Raw genomic sequence first — 12770 nt, forward strand, 5'->3', positions numbered from 1 at the left:
AAAAAAAAAAAAAAAGATATGATATTAAAGGCCACTGGAATATGTATATTTTAAAACTTTTTTTCATAATTTTTAATGTACAGTATAGTACAAAGAATTCCTATACAACTTTCAACCAATAACCCTAAATGGTAACATTTTTTTGTAATTGCTTTATCATTCTCTCTCTCTCTGTTTTTTCCTGAAGCATTTGATTGAGAATATGTTGTGGACAGATATCTTTTAACCCTAAGTATTCTACTGTACATTTCCTAGAAACAAGGAATTCTGGCCTGGCGTGATGGCTCACACTTGTAATCTTAGCACTCTGGGAGGCAGAGGCAGGAGGATTGCCTGAGCTCAGGAATTCAAGACTAGCCTGAGCAAGAGAGCAAAACCCTGTCTCTACTAAAAATAGAAAAAATTAGCTGGGTGTCCTGGTGTCACCTGTAGTCTCAGCTACTCGGGAGGCTGAGGCAGGAGGATCTCCTGAGCCTAGGGGTTGGAGGTTGTAGTGAGCTATGATGCCACGGGGCAACAGAGTGAGACTTTGTCTCAATAAAAAAGAGTGAAGGCCAGTTGTTTTGAGAACTGTCCCTCAGTTTGAATTTATCTTATGTTTCCTCCTGATTAGACTCCTGTCATTCATTTTCGCAGGAATATCACAGAAGTGGCAGTATGGTGTCATGCTTCCTATCAGGAGGCACTTGATGTCAATTGTTCCCATTACTGATGATGTTAGTTAATTGATCACTTTATTAAGGTAGTGTCTGCTAGACTTCTCCACTGTAAAGTTCGTGTTTTTCTTGGAGGGTGGGGAGCTTTGTAATTAGTAGATATCCTGTTGTGGGATACTTTGAAACTGTGTAAATACACTGTAAGTCATCAGACCTTTACCCACAAGTTTTAGCATCCAGTGATGATTCTTCCCCAAATCAGTTATTACTGTAATGGATGCCAAATTATGCTTTTTTAAAATTCAGTTGACATTTTTTTTTTCTTTTTTTTTTTTTCTTTTTGTAGCATGTATGAGGGTCAATCAGTTGACATTTTTTAACATAGGAATAGCTTTCCCTTTTATCCTACATATTTATTGATATTAGTATGATTTCTTGGATTCCTAATTTATTCAGTGCGTTACAATCTGTTGTCATTATGTATTTTGATATTCTCATTGTCCTTTATTTGGCCAACGGGAGAGCTCCTCCATAAAGCTGGCTTCTGTGTCCTTTTGATGTGTCCGTCAAGATGTGGGTGCTAGATGTGCTTGATGGTACTGGAATGTCATTACTTCTAGGCCCTGAACAGAGCTATGCAATATGTATATATGTTATTTTCCCTCAAATATTCATGCACGTAACAGATCTGCAACCCTGTTACCAGTGAAAATGTGTGGTGGCCCCTCAGATGTACTAAGGCAGAAAGAAGTTTTAGAACCACTGACCTAATAAATAAGCTGCTTGCTGAATGTGGATGAACATTCTAAAATATCTGATTTGTGATGTTCTATTACTTCTAAATTGAAATAACTGATTTTACATAATTTTTTTTTTTTTACATAGAAGTTTTAATATAGCTTAAGTTGTAACGGAACTTAAAGACAACAAAATCAATAAGGTGATGTGTTTAAATGATTTTAAATGTCTAACGTATTTCTGATCTAGGTCTGTGCAAGTAACAGACTGATTTCTACTCTGGAGAATCTATATGAGAGGAAGCTTTTGGCACGTTTTGTTATTGACGAAGCACATTGTGTCAGTCAGGTAAATACTGTTTTTTATGTCTTGAAATATCAGTAAATATGTACTACCAACAGTATATGTATTTTCAGAAGTGAAGAAAAGCCCACATTCAGTGAACTAGTCTGCTATTTTACTAAAGAGTAAGATAGTTGTTAATATATTAACCAGCATTGGCTTTTTATAGAAGGAAGATCCAAATAGTCTGAAAAGCTATTTTTTTTTCCCAACTAGTGGGGACATGATTTTCGTCAAGACTACAAAAGAATGAATATGCTTCGTCAGAAGTTTCCTTCTGTCCCGGTGATGGCTCTTACTGCCACAGCAAATCCCAGGGTGCAGAAAGACATCCTCACTCAGCTGAAGATCCCCAGACCTCAGGTGTAAGTTGCTGAAAGGCATGTAATTAAGAAACCTAGGACAGTGGTCCCCAGAGTTGCTGCACGTTAGAATTGCCTGTGGAGCTTTAAAAATCCCAATGCCCAAGTGGTGCCCAGTGCCAGCTAAATCAGAATGTTTGGGGCTGGGAGCCAGTATGTTTTTTTTAATGCCTGAGTTGTTCCAATGTATAGCAAAGGTTAGAAACTGGGGCCCTAAGATTTTTCTTTACTTACTGAAATTAAAACTCTACCTCAGCACCTACTTTGGAAGTAGGGAATAAATTGCATGCTGTTCTTGTCCACCCTGATATAGTTGTGGTAATAAATTAACTTCTATTTATCTCATTTTGGCTTCCATATATCCCAGAGTATACTATACTTCATGAAATGAACAGATTACCCTGCTTTGTCATTTTCCTATAAAGTCCCAATTATATCCAGGATGTTGAGAACAGTCCAGAAACTATGTACAACAGCTTTTTTACTTTGTTTTCATCTCAACAACAAAATACTTCTTGTTGCCACCAAATCCATAATTATACAGTCACAAAAACTACCATAAAAAATATCCCCACAAATACAGTTTTGCTGGATTATTTCGTACATCTACCTGAGTTTATAGACACAGATGCATTTTTTGTTAGGTCCATTCACTCAGCAAATATTTATTTAAAGTCTGTTGTGTGCTACAGTTAAAATTGTGTGTGTGTGCTCGTGATAAGGTCTTGCCTTGTCACCTCGGCTAGAGTGCCTTGATGTCAGCCTAGGTCACAGCAACTTCAAACTCCTGGGCTCAAGCAATCCTCCTGCCTCAGCCTCCCGAGTAGTTAGGACTATAGATGCATGCTACCACACTTGGCTAATTTTTTCTATTTTTAGTAGAGACAGGGTGTCGTTCTTGCTCAGGCTGATCTTAAACTCTTGACCTCCAGCAATCCTCCCACCTCAGCCTCCGGAGTGCTAGGATTACAGGCGTGAGCCACCACATCCAGCTGAAAAAAATATTTGTTCCTTCTGATTTATTAGTATGTGTTTTAAGTTTGAGGTATAAACATTAATTTCAGTGAAGTGCAGCATCACACTCCTATAGTCGGAACTACTGGGGAGGCTGAAGCAGGAAGATTGTTTGAGCCCCTGAGTTCCAGACCAGCCTAGGAGACAGAGTCTCACTATATCTATATTTTTGAGACTCTGTCTCAAAAGTACATACATACATACATTTATACAAACCATTAATGTAGAATGCCTGAAGGAGTAATGACTGGACAGGATATTGGGGTGAGTTTTTAAAACACAGCTTTGTTCATTTGAAAGTAAAGACAAACTGGCTGTGTAAATATTGTAAGCAGTGAAAACAGTAACAGTATCTCTCAGGGTTATGAGAAGAACTGAAAGTTCCATATGAAAGATATGAAGGAGACATGGTATTAAGATAGCTACAGAGACCTTTATAGATTAAGCTGGCAGCTTCTAAATTATTTGATCTAAAACAAGGAATTTAAGTACTTTGGGTTTATTCCAGAATTTAATTGGCATTAAATTGTTTGGTTCAAGCCTAAAATATTTTGTTGCTTAATAGCACTTTTATGTGGCACTAGTGATCACACTCAAGTGCAAGAATATTTAAAGCCCTCAGAATTTTGTGTGTGTAATCACAAAATTTGGTGTGGAATATTTTAATTTAATCTCACAGAGGAATGTTTGTGTAAAATTTGGGGGGGAAAGATATTTGGCTTTCATAATTGAGATGCATTATTACACTGTATTTAAGATGCCATATTATACTTTAGGTTCTAAGAAATAACCTTTATGCAGAAATTTGCTTATACAAATACTACATTGGTGTACAAATTTTTTTTTCTAATAGGCACTGTTTTTAGCTTTGTTCCTTTAGCTTGTGCCAGATTCAGTCTACGGTTCTTTTAGATCAAGTTATATTATTTGACAAATGCACATAGTTAAATGATATACATTTTCTTAACTTTTAGAATAACATTTTTATGAAAGTATATAGAATTTGTGATCTATAGATGAGTGAACAGTGCACATAGTTACTTATTTAGAGGCCAACACCTTGAATCTCTTTCTAGTTCTTTTTCTCTTTTTTTTTTTTGAGACAGAGTCTCACTCTATTGCCCGGGCTACAGTGCCGTGGCGTCAGCCTAGCTCACAGCAACTTCAAACTCCTGGGCTCAAGCGCTGCCTCAGACTCCCAAGTAGCTGGGACTACAGGCATGCGCCACCATGCCCAGCTAATTTTTTCTATATATTTTTAGCTGACCAATTAATTTCTTTTTATTTTTTAGTAGAGACGGGGTCTCACTCTTGCTCAGGCTGGTTTTGAACTCCTGACCTTGAGCAATCCTCCCGCCTTGGCCTCAGTTCTGTAGGGAGAAGATCTGTGTGGGAAAGCAATATTGTAGATTTCTAGACTCTAGCACATGGTGCCTTGTGCATAATTGGCATTTAGTAAGAATGAATAAATGAAACACATGGAGGAATTTTCGTAAATGTGGGGTAAAATGTGAAAATTTGGGCAAGTCTATTGACTCCTTAATATATTTTGTACTTCTCTGCATTTGGAAGGGTATAAATCACTTAGTGGAAGTAGAAGATTTTAAAGAATGCTTTCTGGTACACTATTTTGGGATCTTTTCTACCAACAAGCTCCTGTTTGGTTTAAATTTGCCTGACTACTGGTGTGTCGTGGCCCTGGTAAAGTCAGGTATCTCTAGAATTAGAGCCATGACCCCTGTTCTCCTCTCCTCCTGCCAGTCTGTGACAATGTTCTTTGGGAAATACAGGGATGGATAATAAAACATGGCTTTATTCCTTCCCTTGGGGCCCTAAAGTATGAACTGGGAGATAGCAAAGAGACAGACATATACAGTTAACTATAATTCAATGATAATAATAACCTAAACTTACATGGTTAGCCTATACGATGTGCCAGGCACTATTGGGATTTTAAATGTATTAACTTAACCACACAAAAGTCTTATGAAGTAGGTGCTCCTATTTTCCCTATTCTATGGATAAGGGATCTGCGGCACAAAGAGATTAAGTAACTTGAACAAGGACATACACCTAACAAGGGTTGGAATAAGGACTTAAACTCCAGATATCTGGTTTCAGAATCCTTTAAATACTACATCAAATAACATGAAGAAAGTAGTGATTAGAGATGTAATTATGACAACAGGAACTCAGGAAGGCAAGATTAACTGGAAGTAATGACATAGAGTTTTATAAAGGAACTGGGCATTGTAGCATGAGTGGTTTTTCAAAAAAGTTTAGCGGTATTGAGATATAATTTATATACTGCCAGACAAAGAGTAAGAATTCAGGGTTGAAGTTTCTGGCATGAATGTACAGGTCAGACCCCAGGAATGGTGACTAATCCACTGGGTAAGTGGAAAAACATAGAGAAGGAATGACCCTGGCTAGATGGCTTGAGGCCAGATCCTGGAGGGTCTTGCATATAATGATGGTGAAGTGTTTGGACTTTATTCCATAGGCACTTGGACCTAGGAAGTGGCTTGATCTGAACTGTATGGTTGACTGATAACTCTGGCAAGAGAATAGAAGATGAAGTGAGAAAACAAGAGATTAGAGGCAGGGCAGCCCTTTAGAAACCTATTGGCCATCATCTAGGAAAGAGAAGATGGTGGTGGTGACAGAAGGAAGGGAAAGAGTCAAGAGAAAGGGCATTGTTGAATCAAAAGGACTTGCAGCTGATTGGGATGAGAAAGGTGGATGCAGCTGAGGTTTATACTAGTTTCTGGGGCAGGGGACTAACACCATTGACCATAACTGGAAATGGAGGAGGAGAGAAGGTTGGGAGGGAGAATGGGTAATGAATTTGATTTTAGATGTGTGGCGTTGGGATGTTTAAGGGATGAGTGTAGATGACCAAGACAGTGATCTATATACTTTCTTTGGTCACATGTACCTCCTAAAAGAAGCTTGGAAAACTATGTACCACTTGTATATTTTTAACTTGACATCTAAAATTTTTCAGTATCAGTTTAAATAAAGAGAATGTGGTCCCTTGTAAGTATCAACATTTTAAAACAAAGTTGTTACCTTACTTGTTAAAATGTATCCACTGGGGCCCAGCACGCTCACGCCTGTAATCCTAGCACTCTGGGAGGCTGAGGCGGGTGGATTGCTCAAGGTCAGGAGTTCGAAACCAGCCTGAGCAAGAGCGAGACCTCATCCCTACTATAAAATAGAAAGAAATTAATTGGCCAACTAATATATATAGAAAAAAAAATTAGCCGGGCATGGTGGCGCACGCCTGTAGTCCCAGCTACTTGGGAGGCTGAGGCAGGAGGATCGCTTGAGCCCAGGAGTTTGAGGTTGCTGTGAGCGAGGCTGACGCCACAGCTCTAGCCTAGGCAACAAAGTGAGACTCTGTCTCAGAAAAAAAAAAAAAAAAAGTATCCACTGGAATATAAAAGCAATAGCAATTTTGTGCTATCATTCATTTACAAGATACTTTAAAAAACTTAAAACTCTTTAATAGTTAGTTTACCTTTTCTGTTTTTTCTTTGAACTCATATTTTCCTTTTATTTCCTCCCACAGAATTGTATCTTAAGGTAATTTTTTTATGCATTAAATCTTATTGCTTACTCTGTCATACTTACCTGTAAGAAAAATATGTGTATACATGAAAATTTATTTTTTAATTTTCTTTTTTTTTCTTTTTTAGAGACAGAGTCTCGCTTTGTTGCCCAGGCTAGAGTGAGTGCCGTGGCATCAGCCTAGCTCAGAGCAACCTCAATCTCCTGGGCTGAAGCGATCCTACTGCCTCAGACTCCTGAGTAGCTGGGACTACAGGCATGTGCCATCATGCCCGGCTAATTTTTTGTATGTATATTTTTAGTTGGTCGATTAATTTCTTTCTATTTTTAGTAGAGACGGGGTCTCGCTCAGGCTGGTTTTGAACTCCTGACCTCGAGCAATCCACCCACCTCGGCCTCCCAGAGTGCTAGGATTACAGGCGTGAGCCACCACGCCCGGCTTGTTTTTTAATTTTCTATACCAAAATTCTCTATATAGATCTCCTTGACTTACTATGGGGTTATGTTGCAATAAACTCCTCATAAATTGAAAGTATCATGTCAAAATTCATTTAATACACCTAACCTAACGAACATCATAGCTTAGCCTAGCCCACCTTAAATGTACTCAGAAAATTGACATTAGCCTACAGTTGGGCAAAATCATCTAACGCAAAGTCTATTTTATAACAAAGTATTAATAGCTTATGTAATTTATTGAATACAGTACTGTGAAAGTGAAAAAACAGAATGGTTGTGTGGGGTACTCTAAGTACTATTTCTGCTATATGCACCATTCTAGAAACAAAAAATCATTAAGTCAAATGTGGACCATTGTCTATATTGAATTATTGCACTCATTAGTATTAATAGTATATAATTGATTTGAACAGCTTAATGTTTTGAAAATAATTCTTAAACATAAATTTTGATTGAGAATATATCTTTTAATGAGATAGAACTTATTGGAGGTTTTTTGTTTTTTTTCTTTGTTGCCCGGGCTAGAGTGCTGTGGCGTCAGCCTTGCTCACAGCAACCTCAAACTCTTGGGCTCATGCAATCCTCCTGCCTCAGCCTCCCAAGTAGCTGGGACTACAGGCATGTGCCACCATGCATGGCTAATTTATTATTTTTTTTAGTTGTCTGGCTAATTTCTTTCTATTTTTTTTAGTAGAGCAGGTTCTCGCTCTTGCTAGGGCTGGTCTCAAACTCCTGAGCTCAAAGGATCCACCTGCCTCAGCTTCCCAGCATGCCAGCATTACAGGCGTAAGCCACTGCAGAACTTTTTGTTTTTAAGTTAGATCACATATCTGCAGACAAATTGAGTCAGCTCGTATTTCTTATTTGTATAGTTGTAAGCACTAAGAATGTTGCTCACATAAACAAGTAGATGGAAACGGAAAGCATTTTATATAGTAGTAACACTCAATTATTTGAATTTCTTCTGACATATATGCCAAAATGACATAATGATCTGTCATCAGAAATTACTTTTAATGATCTGTTAGCTGACAGCTCAATTAGGTCCTTCAAATTTTGTGGCAAACAAATAATTGTAAACGACCTGGCTGGCAAAATAAGCAAGATCAATGGTTATTCACTTTATTTTTTGGAAAATATACCCTAAGCTTTGCAAGACTTATCTAATGACTATTAAGTATTCTTATTATTCTTTCAACAAGAACCCTGTATTATGTATCCACTATATTTGGTAGAGTCTGGGGAAATCAAAATATTGTTAGTTTCAGTACACCTTTCCTAATACGGTATTTTTTCTCTTTTTTTTTTTTTTTTTTTTTTTGAGACAGAGTCTCACTTTGTTGCCTGGGCTAGAGTGCCATGGTGTCAGCTTAGGTCACAGCAACATCAAACTCCTGGGCTCAAGCAGTCCTTCTGCCTCAGCGTCCCCAGTAGCTGGAAATATAGGCATGCACCACCATGCCCAGCTAATTTTTTCTATATATTTTTAGCTGTCCAATTAACTTATTTCTGTATTTGGTAGAGACAAGGTCACGCTCTTACTCAGGCTGGTCTCAAACTCCTGAGCTCAAACGATCCACCCGCTTTGGCCTCCCAGAGTGCTAGGCTACAGGCGTGAGCCACTGGGCCTAGCCCTAATATGGTATTTTTGAGAAAATGTTTTTATTTTGTGATGTGCTTTTAAATATAGTTTTGTCAAAACTTTGTGGCTGCAGACTAGCTCTTTCCAATAATGGGAAATGACTGCTATATAATCTAATTGACAAAGCCAGTCTTTTTTGCCAAATCAATCAGCCAAATTAGATTTCTTTTTTCTTTTCTTTTCTTTTCTTTTCTTTTCTTTTCTTTTCTTTTCTTTTCTTTTCTTTTCTTTCTTTTTTAATAAAGGCAAGGTCTCACTCTGTCGCTCAGGCTGGATTACAGTGGCGCAATCATAGTTCGCCACAGCCTCCAACTCCTGTGCTCGAACAATACTCCCACCTCAGTCTCCTGAGTAGCTGAGACTACAGGTGTGTACCACTACACCTGGGTAATTTGTAAATTTTTTATAGTGATGGGGTCTCACATGTTACCCAGGCTGGTCTCGAACTCCTGGGCTTAAGTGATCCCACCTTAGCTCCAAGTAGCTAAAACTACAGACACATACCACTGAACCCCACTGACTTCATTTTTCAATTCACATTAACACTTTAGTATACATCCCCATGACAACTATCTCAATTGTGAAAGCAACAAGAGCTGAGCTCAAGTTGTCTCGTGTTTCCTCACACATCACTTTCAAGTGACATGAGTTTGACACCCAGGACCTGATAATACTTACCATCCAATACAATATTTAACATTCAGTACATTCTTAGTCAAGAACAATGGAATCCAATGTTGTGTTTTTTTCATATTTATTGAGATATAATTCCCACATCATAAAATCCACCTGTTTACAGGATACAATTCAATAGGGCTTTTTGTATTTTCACAGAATTGTTCAACCATCCTCAATATCTAACGTTAGAATTTACAGTTTTCTTCACCCCAATAAAAAACCCGACCCATTAGCAATTACTCCCCATACTCCCCTTCTTGTTTGTGCATGGCTTCTTTCACTGAGCATAATGTTTTCAAGGGTCATCTGTGTTGTAGCATTGATCTGTGTACTTCATTCATTTTTATGGCTGAATAATACTCTACCTCTTATTTATCCATTCATCAATTGATGGGAATTGTCCCTAACTAGATATTTGGTAATTCTAAATATTCTATTTTCCTACAGACAGAGTAAGATTTGTTACATGTAATAAGAAAATCTAAGGGTCTATTAACTTTTTTTTTTTTTTTTTTTTTTTTTTTTTGAGACAGAGTCTCCCTTTGTTGTCCAGGCTAGAGTGAGTGCCATGGCGTCAGCCTAGCTCACAGCAACCTCAAACTCCTGGGCTCGAGCGATCCTTCTGCCTCAGCCTCCCGAGTAGCTGGGACTACAGGCATGCGCCACCATGCCCGGCTAATTTTTTATATATATATCAATTGGCCAATTAATTTCTTTCTATTTTATAGTAGAGACGGGGTCTCGCTCTTGCTCAGGCTGGTTTTGAACTCCTGACCTTGAGCAATCCGCCCGCCTCGGCCTCCCAAGAGCTAGGATTACAGGCGTGAGCCACAGCGCCCGGCCTATTAACTTTTTCATTATAACAAATTGTATGAATATTGCTTTTAGGTAGTTACCCACAGTCCTTTTTTGGTAGAGATATTTGTCTTGGTTTTAATTGGATTTGTGATCTACAACTTTATGTTCTAATCTCGTCATTTTATTATTTTTAGTAAAAGTAATTTGTTTGGCTAAATTAGCCAGTGAACAATTCTAAGTTTTTTCAATTATGTCACAAATCAAAAATTTTAAATTATGTGCCAGATGTTTTTAATAACAGCTTTGTTGGGATATAATCCACATACCATACAATTCACATTGTACAATTCAATGTTTTTAGTTTATTTGGAGTTGTACAACCATCATCACAGTTTAGAACATTTCATTACTCTCCAAAAACACACATGTCCATTAGCAGTCCAATCTCATTTTCCCTCACATCCCTCCTACCAGCCCTAGGCAACCACTAGTCTAATTTCTATATATAGATTTGCCTACTCTGGATATCTCATAGTAATAGAATCACCCCATATGTCGTCTTTTGTGACTGACTGCTTTTACTCAGCATGTTTTCAAGGTTTATTGGTGGATAATACTCCATTGTTAGGTATACCCCATTTTCTTTATCTTTTCACCAGTTGATGTATATTGTAGTTTCCATTTTTTGACTGCTCTGAATAATGCTACCAGAGATGATTTAAAGCACATGGGGTGTGCATGGGTTATATGCGGACACTACACCATTTTACATCAGGGACTTGAGCATCCTTGGATTTAGGTATCCAAGGGGGTCTTGGAGCAGATCCCCTATGGATACCATGGGACAACTATGCATGTAAAAATTGAGGATCTACCACTTGACCAGCCTAAAAAAAAAAAAAAAAAATTGAGGATCTGGATTCCTTTAAAATTATCTTTGCTCGTATACCCTTAGAACATCTTTGTGAACCCCTAGGGGTATGCACACCCTAATTTTAGACCACTGGTCTAAAAAGATGCTGAAATGTGGTTTGGAACTCTGAAAAGAGTTCTAACCTGAGGGCAAAATTTGAGAATTATGGGAATGAAATATGGGTGCTATTCAAAGTAATAAGAGTGCTGAAGGAGATATTAATAATACAAGAGAGAAGAGAAGAGAGCCAGGTATTGGGGTGGGGGTGGTAATTCTCAAGGAGTAAACAAAGAAAGTAGAGAAGGAGATGGAGAAATCAGAGACATAAGTGGAGAAGAACCCAGAGGAATATAAAGTTGCAAGAGCTGATAGAGGTTTTTGGTAAGGATAACCAGCAACATGGAGTATGGAGAGGTCAGAGAGAATGAGGTCTGAGAGACCAGCCATTGCGCAGACCAAATGCAGGGAGAAGATTACTGCTGCCTATTGCATGGACCCATCTAGCTTGGATTTAGATACAAAAACAGAAAGCCTCTGATTTTCTCCCTCTGATCTGCACCCCTGTATACAGGCACCCACCCTACCATAGGTTATTGCAATTTATGGTCTTTGTTTTTATCTGTCACCCCAAATATGGAAATGTCTTTGTGCTCTACCTTAACTTGTTCCACAGTGTTACCTCTCCTGCGGATTGGATATAGTTGAAACTTGGAGCAGTGGAAGGCAGAGACCCTGTAAACATTTCCTGACCTTTCTTTAGTTTTAAAAGCTTCGGAAAAAATAATTTTGGTAAAATGATAGTAGCAAAAGTCAGAACAGAAGTGATAAGAATTGAAATTGGATATGTGTTTAGTTGGTTAAGGACATAAGTATAATATCTTTTGAGAAACTTGCCATTGGAGGGAAAGAGAGAAGTGGAATAGAAGATACGGTCGAGTGAAGCTTTTGTTGTTTTTGGAATAAGTGGTCCTAGAACATATTCAGAGACAGAAGGAAAGAATTCACAGAAGAAGCTGAAAATATGAGAGAGGAGATATTGGAGAGAACGTGCTCCCTGAGGAAATGGGAGGGCGGAAATGGGATGCCAAGAGCACTAGACCAGAGGAGAAGGAGGAGCACATCTGTCTCAGAGTCAGCCACATTCCCTTTAGGGAACAGAGCAAAAATAAAGTAATCTGTGATCTGTAGGGCTTTCGCTCCTTCTGCTGCCCTGCAATCAGCTCTTTATGTACACAGTCAAAATTTGGGAATGTTCTTGGCCTAAAAATATGCATATGTTTCCTCTGTGATATTCTTAATCTTTTAAATAATGTTCTAGGCATCTCTGCTTTTAATCAGCCTCATCTTGGAGGCTTACCTTGTCTTTCCTACATTTCTCTTCTACAGTCCTAATTTTTTGTCATCTAGTCTCACAGACGTTCCGTCTTTATCACCATTCTTTTTTTTAACCCTAACTTCCATTTCAGTATAAGCTGCCAATGACAATGTTCAACTTAAGTCAATTTGATAATTAGGTTTGCATTGTGGAAAATCAGTGCTTAATTTTCAAAGATGGATGTCTCAGTCAGTTTGGGCTGCTGTAACAGAATGCCATA

The 12770-nt window shown here is 38.2% G+C and overlaps 1 protein-coding gene across 3 annotated transcripts in view; it reads left to right on the top strand.

Annotated features, from left to right (window-relative positions):
- Positions 1–12770, top strand: part of BLM (BLM RecQ like helicase) — an 88917-nt gene that overhangs the window by 38565 nt on the left and 37582 nt on the right. For all 3 annotated transcript variants that reach the window (XM_012763276.3, XM_012763277.3, XM_076004728.1), the window contains 2 exons: positions 1644–1742; positions 1953–2101. In XM_012763276.3, coding sequence (XP_012618730.2) covers positions 1644–1742; positions 1953–2101 — 248 coding nt within the window. The remainder of the gene's footprint in view (positions 1–1643; positions 1743–1952; positions 2102–12770) is intronic.

The sequence above is a fragment of the Microcebus murinus genome, chromosome 7, assembly GCF_040939455.1.
Source record: "Microcebus murinus isolate Inina chromosome 7, M.murinus_Inina_mat1.0, whole genome shotgun sequence".
NCBI classification, from domain to species: domain Eukaryota; kingdom Metazoa; phylum Chordata; class Mammalia; order Primates; family Cheirogaleidae; genus Microcebus; species Microcebus murinus.